Source organism: Acartia tonsa, chromosome 3 (assembly GCF_053477335.1).
Source record: "Acartia tonsa isolate MP-2025a chromosome 3, ASM5347733v1, whole genome shotgun sequence".
NCBI lineage: Eukaryota > Metazoa > Arthropoda > Copepoda > Calanoida > Acartiidae > Acartia > Acartia tonsa.
Window position 1 is genome coordinate 4,891,051 of NC_137262.1, and position 14,378 is coordinate 4,905,428.

General features: G+C 33.4%; 1 protein-coding gene across 1 annotated transcript in view; it reads left to right on the plus strand.

Moving 5' to 3' along the window:
- The window catches only part of LOC145313108 (uncharacterized), a 66,736-nt gene that overhangs the window by 2,221 nt on the left and 50,137 nt on the right, over positions 1-14,378 (plus strand). Inside the window, exons 3-27 of the mRNA XM_080152371.1 lie at positions 790-855; positions 1,088-1,158; positions 1,347-1,676; positions 2,157-2,222; positions 2,513-2,591; positions 3,184-3,266; positions 3,865-4,048; positions 4,233-4,313; positions 4,611-4,683; positions 5,418-5,469; positions 5,956-6,021; positions 6,401-6,490; positions 6,688-6,756; positions 7,067-7,505; positions 8,032-8,343; positions 8,531-8,737; positions 9,019-9,225; positions 9,664-10,074; positions 10,616-10,681; positions 11,341-11,403; positions 11,558-11,646; positions 12,147-12,301; positions 12,625-12,712; positions 13,084-13,138; positions 14,183-14,243. Of these exons, the coding sequence (XP_080008497.1) occupies positions 790-855; positions 1,088-1,158; positions 1,347-1,676; positions 2,157-2,222; positions 2,513-2,591; positions 3,184-3,266; positions 3,865-4,048; positions 4,233-4,313; positions 4,611-4,683; positions 5,418-5,469; positions 5,956-6,021; positions 6,401-6,490; positions 6,688-6,756; positions 7,067-7,505; positions 8,032-8,343; positions 8,531-8,737; positions 9,019-9,225; positions 9,664-10,074; positions 10,616-10,681; positions 11,341-11,403; positions 11,558-11,646; positions 12,147-12,301; positions 12,625-12,712; positions 13,084-13,138; positions 14,183-14,243 (3,463 nt within the window). The remainder of the gene's footprint in view (positions 1-789; positions 856-1,087; positions 1,159-1,346; positions 1,677-2,156; positions 2,223-2,512; positions 2,592-3,183; positions 3,267-3,864; positions 4,049-4,232; positions 4,314-4,610; positions 4,684-5,417; positions 5,470-5,955; positions 6,022-6,400; positions 6,491-6,687; positions 6,757-7,066; positions 7,506-8,031; positions 8,344-8,530; positions 8,738-9,018; positions 9,226-9,663; positions 10,075-10,615; positions 10,682-11,340; positions 11,404-11,557; positions 11,647-12,146; positions 12,302-12,624; positions 12,713-13,083; positions 13,139-14,182; positions 14,244-14,378) is intronic.

Here is a 14,378-nt window from a genome sequence, read left to right on the forward strand (position 1 = left end):
ATATAGAATTCATATATTGTTCAATAGGTTCCTCTATGGTCAGGGGAGGAGGGGGGGGGGGGGTATTGCTATATAAATCAGCTGTGAGAAACATTATATCAGGTTGTGCGAGAATCTCTTAAAATATCCCAGTATTCTATATCCATTACCATAGCTTTGATTACCTCTATGGGGCTTGGTGTCGATTCGGGTTCTAGACCTCTCCACGCTCCTTGAATCATACTCTTATAAATGCATTGTAAAGCGTCCATCCGCCTTATAGACAACCCACCCTTTGATTGCAAGATCTTTGTTTAATAAGTCCTAACTGTGCGTGCATGGTAATGAGTTGTACCTGTTTTGGGCAAAGGCATTCCCCCTACTCTAACTATTTAAGTCATGCACCTGACATAGCAGCAGTAGGAACCATCTTTAACGTCTTTAGTTATGCCGCGGGGATTCGAACATATCACCCCCCCCCCCCTCCCCCCACCCAACGGCGAGCGGATGCACTACGTGTTGAGCCACGGTCGCGGGTTATTATCATAGCTTACTCATTATTACCTAACCCTTGCGTGTGTATGACAGGTGTTCTACCTATTTACACCCTAATCAATGGAACCGAATGATAGTAAGGTGTATGTGGAGTTCAAACCATTACATCCCTACGATAATGCTTTAAGTAGACTCAAAATACGTAGGTACCTAGATAAATAAAAAAAATTCAATGATAGTTTAGACTAAAGTGAAAAGACAGCAGTTACAAAGCATAGATCTTATGAACGCTTCTTATGATTATGTTAATTTTAGACAAGCCTGAAGATGATACAGAACAAATTGAAACTGAACAAGCTAAAAAGCCAGGTTACTTTACAGGTTTGTATAAAAAAAAAAACTATATATAAGATAATCATAAAATACACAAAATTATGGAGATTATTATATTCAAGATAAAACTGAATAAGCAGCCGTTATGGGTTTTACTACCTAAGGAATGTTTTGTTTTAACAACTTCTAAGTCGAATTATAGGCATTTCAATTTAATAACTTTTGTAAAAGTATGAACTACATCTTGCTCGAAAAACAAAACATTTCTTTATTTTTTCAGCTCCCAAAACAGCCGTCCAGCCAGAAGCAGCTGCCCCGCCATTTTCAGTCGCAGCAGCGGTAGCTGGAACACAGGGACCAATACTTAAAAATTTTAGTATTTTTGTCATTTTTATACTGAAATTCTTATCTCTCTTTTCTTTTTATGTCCAAATTACGAAGTTAAATAAGTACCTAATGAAAATTATACCCATACCTATTAAATTGGCAATCAAAAAATATATACCACATGTATTATTCTTAAGTATTGGTCTTGCAACCAGGTATCAGAACCATCTGTTCCTCCCTTTTCTGTGGCAGCTGCTGTGGCCGGTCTTGGCCTATCCCAAGCTGCTGCTGTTAACTCAGCTGCCATCACAACAATACCTTCAGCCGTTGTTATGGATGCTCCAGTAGTAACCACTGCTGCTTTGCCACCTTCAACAACTTCACCAGTCGAAAACAGTTCATCGGCATCTTTGGCAGCTGGGTTAGGAGTGAGTGCAGCTTCAACTGCTGCTTTAACAGCTGCTATGGGACCATTAGCAGCTTTGTCCTCGGTGCTGGAGAAAGATAAGTTGGAAGAAATGATTCAAAATGCTGTCAGAAAGGTAAGCTAAAATCAAATGTTTTTTTATTTTTAATTTAGAGTACAAGAAAACTCCATTATTTCTTAGTAGTATTGCTACTCTATAAATAGTTACCATAAGTCCGTTCTTACGCAATTCTGATGGTTCATTACATACTATAAATTATCAAAGTTGATTTTCATTGCAGCTTTATTTTCCTCAGATTTTTGTCTTGTAGCTTTTAGCTTGAATAAAGTAACTTTAAACAGAAATTAATAACTATTTATTTTACTAGTAGCTGTGTGTAGAGGCTCTGTATTGAAAGAAGGGGGGAAGAAAAATAGCCTAAAACCACTCCAAGGCTTAATTCTAGAAATAATATAGCTTAAATAACGATCCATGGAGACATTTAAAGTTTCGTTTAGGCGAAGAACTCAATCAGTTCAATATTTATCGAAATCTTAAGCTTTAGACAAAAAAATATACTAGGATAAATGATGTATCTTTTTATCTCTATATCAGGTGTTATTAGAAACGGGTGCGGCAGCTGCTATCCAACCCACACTCCCACCACAGACTAAAGTAGAGGTTAGTATCATATCCTTCTCCGTTCTTGTGTAATAAGGATGAGATATTCTAAATAAGTTTTTGTAAATAAACAATGAAGATTACATAAACAAAATAATATTTGACTGTTCTTAGAGGTATATAGTTCTAAATCCATTGTTAGATAGCACTGAAAACTTAACAGGTGTGATTTACAAGAAAGTGCCCTTTGTCTGCTGGGGGCCTTTATGATTTTTTTGTTGAAATAATCGATTCAAGCATTATTTTAGCTTGAACAACACCAGATCCATACAATTAAATTAATTTGTCAGGTGAAAGAAGAGGCGGATGACGATATAATCATTGAATACTGTGATGTCAAACAAAATACTCCTAGTCAATTGAAATCAGGTCTTAGTATTTGCTTCTTCTAGCAGCACTGCAACTCAATAACTATGGTATGTATGTCCAAACCTGATGTCGTCAAGTAAAATGATTTGAATTTCTTATTAATTCTATCACTTTGTTTTGATATTCTTTAGTCAGATATGTTTGACGTTTTGGAAGCTGCATACCTAATGTTTTTATTATTAAAAAGTGGAACGATTTTTATAGTTGCTTTTTTTTATGTATAACTTGGGACACACAAGGTTTAGTTTAGATAAATAATCAGCAAAAGGCTTATAACCTTAGGAACTTGTTGAACAACTCGTCCTTGTTAATAATTATAAGACATTCCAGGGAGGGAGGGGACATTGGGCTGTTTATTACACTAGTCCCCAAAGTTTTATATTAACGTTTTCATATTCATTAGCTTATCAACTTTGGGGACTTTTCTTGAATTATGATTGGTTGGTTAATTAGTCCAAACGTTTCAACCACTGATTGCAATCTACAGAAGGTGTGATTTTGTGTATCATCAATGGGGATGTACATCAATTTATTGTCCATGGTCTTATCCCTTTAGATCTCTGAAGACATTCAATTTTAAATATATTTATAGAACCTGTGAATGCTCCACTATCTCAACCCATGAGTCAGAGTTCTAAACCTGTAAAACTGTTTCCTCTGGCTCCGGATACTCCACAGGAATGCTTAATTATTATCTAAACTGACCAAGCATTATGGCTTGATTTACTTCTGTAAGAGGATTGGTCTTATTTACTCAAAGTAAGTCTGTTAATTGACAAGATATTTTACCAATACAGTCTCTATGCTTTTTACAGTTTACATATGCGCACGCATACCAAAGAACTCACACACACACACATTTAACCGCCAAAAAATACATACAGAAACTCATATAGTGAAAATTTATTAATACATGATTGATTTTTAATTATCTACAGCATTAAATATTTGACTAACTTACCTTACCATTAGATTTTTTATCTCATGCATATAGTTCTTTATTACTTTAAATATTGACTTTTCTAGAAGCAAAGCTACTCTACAACTCACTTTGTCCGTCAGTCCGTAACGTTATGGTGGAAATATTATTTCTTGGTTGTTATTTAGGATTCACAGCTGAAATTTGCATTAATGATTTTCATGGCCTGTTTTTTTCAATAGTTTTTGTGCTTCGCTACTTATGGATGTTGTCATTCATCCTTGTTTTGTGGCTTAGCTTCTATGGTAAATTTTTTTTTTTTTTTGCAAACAACCAAATAATCAAACATGTTACCAGTACATTCCCACTCCAATCAAAGAGCTGGACAAGAGAAGACAGCTGGAAGAGGAGGAGGGTATACACATAGTTGATGCTGCTGCTGCCCCGCTTGAGGATTTTATTGCTGATGACGTCATCACTCACAATCTTGAAGCTGTTACTGACAAGAATGTGCCTAAAGAAAAAGATGATCAACAAAGTAAGCATTTTTTTCCTTATTAGGGAAATTTCGCTAAGTTAGGAATAACAATTTATATAACACATCATTACATTTCCCCCCTTGCACTGCCTTTATCCAATGGCTAAACATCCAAACAGCCTCAATTGTTCCGCTAAATAAAAAGGCTCATAATCAAGACAAATGATAATTTGCTTATCTTCAGGAAACAGTTCCTTGCCCAGTAGTTTGTTAGCTATTGGATCTTCCTTACAGTCCAAATCAGCAGTTACAGCAAAAACTTCAGGTAGTCATTTTTCAATCCCGAAAGACTGCTTAAATGAGAGATGAAAGGTTGAACAACAACAATGAATCAATTTTCTACCTTAATTATATAATATTGTTATCCTTCTGTCTATTGATAAGCTTTTCTTTTTTATTTTACTTTTGATCATAATTTGGATTTGAACAAAGCATTTGACACAGTAAAAATAGAATTTGCATCTTGTTCATAAATGTTTTGAGTGGTTTTGAAAGGCTAATCCATTAATATTGATTGATCATGCTTGTGTTAAAAGTAAGAGCTAAACGTTGTATCTTACAGGAAAGAAGACATTCTCCTATAAACCTCCAACTCTGGCTAGTGATAATATTCTCGGTGATATTGATGATATGAGGTAAGTTCAGGAACAGGCAGAAATTATCATAAAATTGTAGAGTAAGGATAAGTGGGAAGGTTTTGTTTAGTAGTAAAAGATATGTTCTTAGGTATAGTTTTAGATAATACTAGCTGCTGCGCCCCTAGCATATGTATTCGTAGAGAAGGGAAAGCAGAATATATTTCAAAACCATTCCTAGATTAAAATGTAAAAACAAAGGCCTAAAATCATCCTTTGATCTATATGAAGCTATCTTAGAATGAAAATTATTGTCATTCTTTTTAGTTAAAAATAAAATATCGAAAGTAAGACAAGGTCTCAACTGGTTTAGTTGTGACTGTTGGTCAGAATGAACCTCCAAGTGTCGAGGGCGGGCGCGGCAAGGTAGCAGCTGCTCGCCCAGGCCCGCCTCCAGTTCAGGATGATTAAGATCTGACAGAAACCCTAGAGGCACTATACCCGGACCATTATATGTCTGGAAAGAAACATGACTCTTGATAGAATGTCTAGAGGGAATATTGAAGCTAACTACATTTATATTATCACAATGAGAATAAAATATCTTGTCTTCTCAAGCTTGAAGTAGCTCGTTGTTGAAAGTCTAAAATGAATAAAACACATCATGATATGTGAACGTATTAATACAAAAATGTTCACAACTTAGTTAAAGTTAAAAATATTGTCAATTCTTTCATAAACTATCCATGTATGGCAATTTTTTATATACAAATTTTTTGAAATGATTTATTTAGTGAATCAAATGATGAAGATGAAACTCCTGATTTAGTTGGCTCAATTCTGAAGGTAATTTCATATTTCAAATTAAGCTGTCTTTGTGTTATATATTTTTCTGTAAACTGTTATGGTCTGTTATTGTACGGGTGAAAAAATTTAATTAAAGGCAACTTAGTTCAATTTACGTGCCATATATTTCCTGGTGCTTTAAAATTAAGTATGCTTAAAATCAATTTGTACAACATTGTTTTGCCATAAGACTTAATCTTTCTAATTTTATCATGGAGGGAGTGGATATTAGACTGTAAATTACACTGGTACCCAAAGTTTACAAACACGTTATCTTATTTGTTAGTTAAAAAACTGTACTTTTATTGAATTGATTGGTTAGTTCAAAATAGTAGTGTCTAAACTTGTCATCCAATGATTTTGATATTATACCAAAGAGGTAATTTTGGTATTCATCTCTCGGGATGTCAATTAATTTATCGTCCATTGTCTTATCCCTTAGATCCCTGAATTTTATTCATAAACGTAAGAAAATAAAAATTTCAGGCGGGTACTTCAAGTGGAATATTAGCTGGTGGAGACAAAAACTCTTTTGAAGAACAGGTTATAAAGGTAAAATTTATTTTAAATTCCCTCATAATTTACCAGCAGCTACTAAGCCCCAGAGGCCTCTAGGGGCCCTTTAGGTGGGGGAGGAGGAATTGTAACCTTTCATTTTCAATTTTTCTTTTAAAAAGAAAAAGTATTAGGTAGACGAATACAAAAACATAAACTTGAGATCCTGATACTTTTATATAAAGATTATTTAAGGATGGTGAGATTTCAATGTTAAATGATATTAGCATAACAATTTAAGACTGAGAAAATACATCTCTACACTGTTTCTATCTTACTATTAATTGCTACATTATTTATGGACAAAATTGTCCATGATATCAAATAAATTAGGTACCTATACATTTAATTTTGAACTATACAATTTTTTTTACAGGAAAACTGTAAACTATTAAAGAAAAAGTTGGATAAGAAGAAAGTTGAGAAGTCCTCAAAAGATAAAAGAACAGAAGACCAGTGCGATAAGGTAATGACCATTTTTTGACTGAGTTTTAAAACTTCCCAAGCTGAATAATAATATCTAAAAAATTGTCATATTCAGGGATTTATTGATAATTCATGCTTTTACTGCCTACCCATTTAATTTTACTTTTGTAAATAAAAAAACCTGTTGTTGGTTACTTATTTCCTGTGCCTTTTATAGACATAATAATTTTTTTGCAGGTGACAAGTTCAAGTCAGGCTGAGAAACTTGCAGCTGAATCTGAATCTGTCAGTGAAGATTTAGATAAGGTATCATTTATAAGGTTCTATTAATGTACAAGCGGCATTTTAATTTGAGAAAAACTATCATTATATAAAAGTAACAGGATGTCTGTGTATACCAAAGGATATTGCCAACCGCTGAACCGATATGGTTCTCCTTTACAGGGAAGCTTTTATGTATTTTGAGGTAAGGCACCATGAACCTCCCAAGAGAAATCGTCAAGAGGGGCGTAGCCGATAGTATATAATATTAAAACAGTCAGTAGGCAAAAATTCACCCCAATTATAACTGAAGAACATATATTCTTAATCTTTTACATTATTTTATGTTTTTAAGGATTTGTCTGATGTCTCCGATGATACTTCTGAGGATGACGAAGATAGAAAGATAAGAGAAGAACAGGAGGCAATAGAAAATCTTGAAAAGAAAAGACTCCTCCTTGAAAACTTCTATAAGTCAAGAATAAAAAAATTAGAAGAAGCAGCTATAAAAGAATCAAAAGATGATAAGGATAAAAAAGTTGATAAGAAATCTGACTCTAAAAGTAAAAGCGATTCTAGAATAAGGAAAGATAGTGAGAAATCTAGCAAGCACAAACATAAATCTAGATCAAGATCTAAAGATAGAAAGAGAAGCTCAAGATCCAAGGATAGAAAACACAGATCAAAATCTAAGGAGAAAAAACATAGAAGTAGATCTAGAGACTCAAAATCAAGAAGACATAAATCCAAACAATCTTCTACTCATAAGTCATCCAGAGATGACTCTTCTTCAGGTATAGATATTAGTAGCGCAGCTGATCTTCTTGAACTAGGTGCAGGGGTGTATATTCTGCACAAGATTTATTTTTTTTCCCCTGCTACAAAATTTTTTTTTTTTTTCCCCCCTAGTTTTTTCTTAAAAAGTAGGGGGGAAAATAGAAAAATATTTAAAGAACTCTATATTTTATTTATTTTATCCCTCCTACCACACATTTTTTTAGTTTTTTTAACCAAGGAGGGGGGCGAAATCAGGAAAAAATGTTTTCAGTTTTCTTAATTTTTACATTTTTTTTCCCTCCAACCACTTATTTTTTATTTCCCCCCCCCCCCTGAGCCGGGGATCCCATGCAGAATATATACCCCTGACTAGGTGTTGTCCGTCCATACGCTAGTCCCTCTGTAAAAGTATTCATAAAAATACAATGCTAATTTTTTACTTTGATACCTAGAATATTTATCCTAAAACTTTTATCATTTTCTATTTAACATTTTACTGTTATTTACTCTCAAAAATGCCATTACTTACTTCTTTTCATTCAGAGTCAAGATCACCAGTAAAGAGCAGACATAGTAAAAGTTCCCGAAGTAAACATTACAAGAGTAGTAAAAGTGATAAGAAAAGAAGTAAGGGAAGTTCCTCCGAATATTCTACCTCTGATTATGACTCTGTGGGTGATACTGAGACTGACAATGAAAAATCCTCCAAAAAGAATATAAAAGCTTGCACAGAAAAGAGTAAAACTGTTCAAGACTCATCAAAAGACAAAAATACTGAAGAGAAAGATACTCATGATGATTTACTTGATGATAAAGGAGACAATGTGATTGATGAATATGAAGAACAACCAAAAGGTGAGTTTTATTGGTTATTTTAAAAACTAGGTATGCGAATATAAGAAAAGGAATATTCCAATAGTTATTTACTCTTGAAGAAGGTTTTTTCCCCAACAAATTATAGGTATGGGTATCAACTAGCAAATACAAGTAGCACTTATGTTAAAAGCAATAAAAAGTTTTTTATAATGTATATCCTTTTTAGACATCTCTCCAGAAGATGAATTCAAGTTAGCAGAGCTGAAAATTAAGCAACTGCTGGAGGAAAAAATGAAGGCCCCAACTATGGGTAAATACAGCTCCTTTAAACTTGCTGTAGTAAAGCCTGATGTCAAGAAGCCTGAGCCTAAGAAAGATGAAATTGAAGACATACCTGATGTTAATATATTTCTCAAACCTAAACCTACTCCTAAGGAATTTTAGTTATTTTTAATTCATAATGATTTATTCTTTAGTATCGCAGCTACTACAGAACTAAGGCATGTCCATACGTCACAGTCTTTATGAAGTCTAGGTTTCTGTACACATTTTTATTGTTGATGTACAATATATTTGCAAATCTTAAGAATTACTTATTATATTTGCTGCATTACAATTCTTTGTTCCTTTTCACTCAGAATATTAATTAATTTCTGCTTACAAATGAAGAAAATTTTATATTTCTCCCTTTCTAAATGATAACTAAAACTAATCAGGAGGAGGTGCCAGTAAAGCCAGAAATAAAGCTTCGCTCCTTGACTGAACTAACAGGTTCTCAATCTCCTATAGATCCCAAAACTAGGAATATATTTGACAATGAGGAGGAGTCTTTCTCTGATATGATCCAGCGGCACCAGACAGGCTGGATGGACTTGCAGATTCCTGCAGCGGCTGCCAATACTTCCATGGATTCAATTGCAGGTATGCAATAGTTATTTATCGCTTCGTATTATAGACAGCTGTCCGCGGATATTTAAATGAAAAATTATATATGTATAAATTGTTTTTTTAGCAACAAGTGGCTGAAGGCCAGGGCCAACATATTTTGATATTCGTGGAAAATTGACTGTAATAATACGATGGAAGGAATACATGAATATTTAGTATGGCTGAGAACCGGTTCTAATACAGTGGATATTAATCGGTTTCAAAGCCAGACAGGAATATATATTAAAAATATCATTGTTTGTCATTATTATTGGGATCTCTTTATACAATATAAGAACTAGGTAATAATTACACTTTCCTTTGTTTTTGTAGGTATGTTAGTTTAATTTGTTTTTTTTCCTAAAATATTTGTAATTTTTTAAATATGCAAGATACTGCAATTTACTTGGCATAATGGCTTTCTTGTTTTAGTTCCTGAAGATAATATTAATGATGAAATAGAAGCTGAAGAACCTTCTGAAGAGAATCAAACATCATTTCTTGATGCCTTATCTGCCAATGATAAAGCTGTCAAGGCTAAGAAAGTTGACAATAAAAAGAGAGACAGGTCAAAAAGTGATACCTCCAAAGATCCTAAAAAGCACAAAGATAGCCATAGATCTGACAAAGAAAAAGAAAGAGACAGACATAGGTCAAGGGATGACAAGAGAAAATCCAGTGAAAGTGACAAAAAGAAGTCTAAAAAGGATGACAGAGACAAGGACAGACATCGTCACAGTAGTAGCAGCAGAGATAAGCACAAAAAGTCCACCTCTTCCCGAGGTAAAGACGATAAAAGAAAGTCATCTGAGAAATCAAAAAGAGTGGAAGATAAAGATCCAGGTAAACTTTTGATTGATTGATTGATTGATTTTTCATTATTGGATGGGTTTATTAATGTGAACATGTTGAACATTGCCTTTTGATAGAAACATTTGGATTTCAGGGGTGTATATTCTGCACAAGATTTATTTTTTAAAAATTTTTTATTTCTCCCCCTTCCCCCCCCCCACTAGTTTTTTCTCACCAAGTTGGGGGGAAAATGGAAAAATATTTAGGTAAAGAACTCGATATTTTACTTATTTTATCCCTCCTACCACACATTTTTTAGTTTTTTTCACCAAGGAGGGGGGTTGGGGGAATGGAAAAATTGTTTTCAGTTTTCTTAATTTTTACACTTTTTCCCCTCCAACCACCTATTTTTTATTTCCCCCCCCCCCCCCCCCCCCGCTGAGCAGGGGATCCAATGTAGAATATACAACCCTGTAAGATTATTAACTATTCTAGCTTATCAAGAAAAGTAAATAAATTCAGTAATTTGGTGTATTAAGACTTTATGTAATGGATGATTTTGATTATATATTAATTGATTGATTGATTGCAGGTACACCTAGTCAAGTTCCTGATACCACCATGGACGTGGATGATGACATTCCTGACATTTCAGAAGGTACAAATAATATCATAACAAATCAACTCTACAATGTAATTCATAAATGGTGTAGATTTTGACATGAAATCAACAACCAGAACCCAGTTTTGACTCTGTCAAATGCTAATAGTCTAGTCACAAGGGTTTTATACATGTTATAGTTATATACATGTTATAGTTATATACATGTTATAGTTATATACATTTTTAAAGGGGGGGGGGGCGAAAGTGACACTTTGAAACCAAAACTAAAAGTCAAAGGAACTCCACTAAAAAAAAGAGTTACAGGTCTGACATTTTGCATGGCAGTTGCTTTATAGGGGTACAATATGGAACTGTGAAGGAACGGCGTCGCAACCGCCGAAAACCGCCGAGAAAAAGGCAAAAAAATTTCGTCGGGAAACGGCGGTTTTCGGCGGTTGCACCGCCGTTTCTTCACAGTTCCATATTTTACCCCTATAAAGCAACTGCCATGCAAAATCTCAGACCTGTAACTCTTTTTTTTAGTTGAGTTCCTTTGTTGACTTTTAGTTTTGATTTCAAAAAGTGTCACTTTCGCCCCCCCCCCCCCCCTTTTATAGATATTGTTATAATTATGATTATGGTTAACACTTTAAAATTGTTTACGCAATTTGATGGTTTAGTAAAGTTACCTTTTATTGCATTAATGATTTTAGAGTTGGATGAGTTACCTGATTTGGATGCAGACATGGACGCCATGTTTAATTTTGATGATGCAGGTAGGGTTGCCAACATGAAACGTTTATTTTAAAATTTTTTGAGACCTATATCATACATTTTGAAATCCCTGAAGCCTTTTTTAAAATTATCATTTATATGCTTTTAGTATTTTAACATACTTTCCCACAAAAAATTGACAACCCTGTTTATCAGCTGGAGATGATGAGCTACAGAGACTGTTTAATGAATATAAACCTGATGAGAACAGGACTGATCCTTCCAGAGCTAAACTTAATAAACAGGTAGGAAGAAAATAGTAAACAAAACTTCTGCACAATAAACAATAGATTAATTCTACCCCATTTCTGAAAAAAGATATGTACTGAAATCAAAAATAAATCTTTCTATTAATCTGTAAAATAAATATTAATTCCGTCTTAAAAATTTTTGAATGCAAATACGAAGATTTATTAATCGGTATTTCTTACCTACTTTGTCATAAATTTAAATGCAAGTTAGAATTAAAGTAGTTTAGACTACTGAAGAAAGGCGTTTGATTGTTAAAGATTTTTTACATTTGTATGTCTAGATATTCAAAATATTTAATTTTCTAAACTCTATGTGGACAATTAATACCTAAAAAGACGTAGGTAGTGTTCCTACATAAATAAGACAAAAACTCAACTATCATGTTCATTATAAAAAGCTTGTTTTGAAAGCATCAACATATTTGAGATCCCCATAATACATTGGTTTGTACATCCAATAGATAAATAAGAGAACAAGGTCTCTTTTTTAATAGGTATCTAGCACCAGTGGAACATCAGGCAAACAGCCACAGTCCTCTACCAGCAACAAGAAGAGAGTGGCACATGATGGGGCGGATGGAGAACAAAGACGACCTTTGCACATGCGTAAACCTCAAACAAAGACTCCTGCTCAGGCCATGCTTGACAGGTATTACATTGGTTTTAGCCTTCTTTCTTATTTTGTTGAAAATATTTAAATTCTAACTTAACATGTCATAAATATTTTATCGCTTTAGCAGCACGGCTTATCTTTTGTCCTGATTCCTAAAGGAAAACGTTATTTTCTCCGCTGCTATTATAGTTAGATGTGTGAATATTCAATGAGCATCTACTTTATAACACTTTGTCACTACAATGAAGACATAAAATGTAAGATATACGTGAGATTTATTTAATTTCTTGTGAGGATTGCAATCTGTAATTTAATTTGTATTCTAAAAAGTTTCATATTTCTGAATATTGTGTGTTTAGGTACAAGAAAATCCAGCAGATGACCAAACATAAAGAAATGGAAAAAGAATTGGAAGAGATGAACACTGAAGAACCCACTCCTAGCACAAGGGATATTTTAAAATAAAAATTATATTTGAAATTAAAAGTTTTCTTAAAAACAATCACGCCCAAGCTTTTTAGGGGGTAAATGAGGGGTTTCAAAGATTGGAGGGGAGTAAACTAATATATTATTTAAAATTTTGAGGTGGAAAAATGAGGTTTCTTAAGTTTGAGGTGGATAAACATCACTTTACCAACTCCCTCTTAACTTGGACGTCTATGACTAATGACTATACTGACCTTTCTATTGGGCCGACAAAAATAAAATAATCCTATAAATTTTCATTTTCATATAAAAGGCAACAGGTTTCTATAAACCTTTTTTAGATAATATATTATTATTTATGCCAACTTTATTTTAATCTATCTGTCCAAATCAGTGGTTCCAGTAAAAGAGTAGCACATCAGCCAAGACCTGGCACAAGTCAAAAACCAGGAAATCATCCTTTAATTATACTTTATCGTCTCTTGACATTTTTAACATTGGAGAAATCCTTTCACTTCTGCCAATTATTCACCTAAAAGTTGAGTAATAGTATTATCAATTTTTCTATTATAGGATTGTAAGGATTAATATTTTTTCACAGAATTCTTAGATCTATTGTGTCCTATGAAGATTAAGTTGTTTAAAAAAAATTTGCGAATTTACAATATGAAAAAATTCCAAATAAAAAAAATCTTCAAACAGATAATAAAAAATCTTCGAAATATTGAAATTAAATAATTAGAGATTGTTCTCTACATAGCTAAGGGTGTTTATCAAAGTTTCAATACATACAAATTTTCTGAAGACTTTCTGTGAAAACATCTAATTATCTTTGTGCTACATTTTCTATTGCTTTGTGTACGGTGGTTTATTAAAAGCGAAGCTTTTCTATAATTAGGGTCGGTCCGTACGTCCGTCCAACACAGAGAGTTAGCTCTTTTCGTTAATTTAAACAGGTTAGAATTGTCCTAACGATTCCAAACTTTGCATGATGATTCCTACAGTAGTTAGGTACAATTTAGAAAGCGTAGCAACTCTATAAACAATACCAGAATGTCCGTATGTCCATTTTAAACATGTTGATTTTTAACTTTTTTGACAACAAATTTTTGTATGTTAAAAGTATCTGATTCTTCTGATTTTTTGAAAACTGATTCCTATTACAACAAGGTACAATGTTATAAGCGAAGCATCTCTATAAACAAGTCCCAAAAATGAAAGTATGTCCTTAAACAGTATCATCTATTTATGCAGTTTTGCCTCAAATTTTCTTAAAATATTGTTTGTACTGAAGCATTAATATTCTGCTAATTCAGTTCTGACAATCTACAAGTGTTAATGTTCGTTTGTCCTTCCATTTCAGAGCTTCGCTTTTATGGATGTTGTCATCCTTGTTAAAATAACAAACAAACTAACTTAGTTTTACAATTTGCAATTTACTAGAAGTTCAGATATTGTATATTAATGTAAATAAAATGGATGCCTTGTTCACAGTGACCCTCAGTCAGGCCAGACAACAGCTGTTAGCAAGACAGGCGAGCACTACGAGCAGGTACAAATTTTTATTAAAAAGTTTCGGATCATAGAAGGAAAACGAAGTAGCGGGTTTCGTTGTATTTTCACAGTAGGTTTGATAGATTATTTTAGGTAAATGTTAATGATTTCCCCGCAAGGAGTAGAAGTAGGA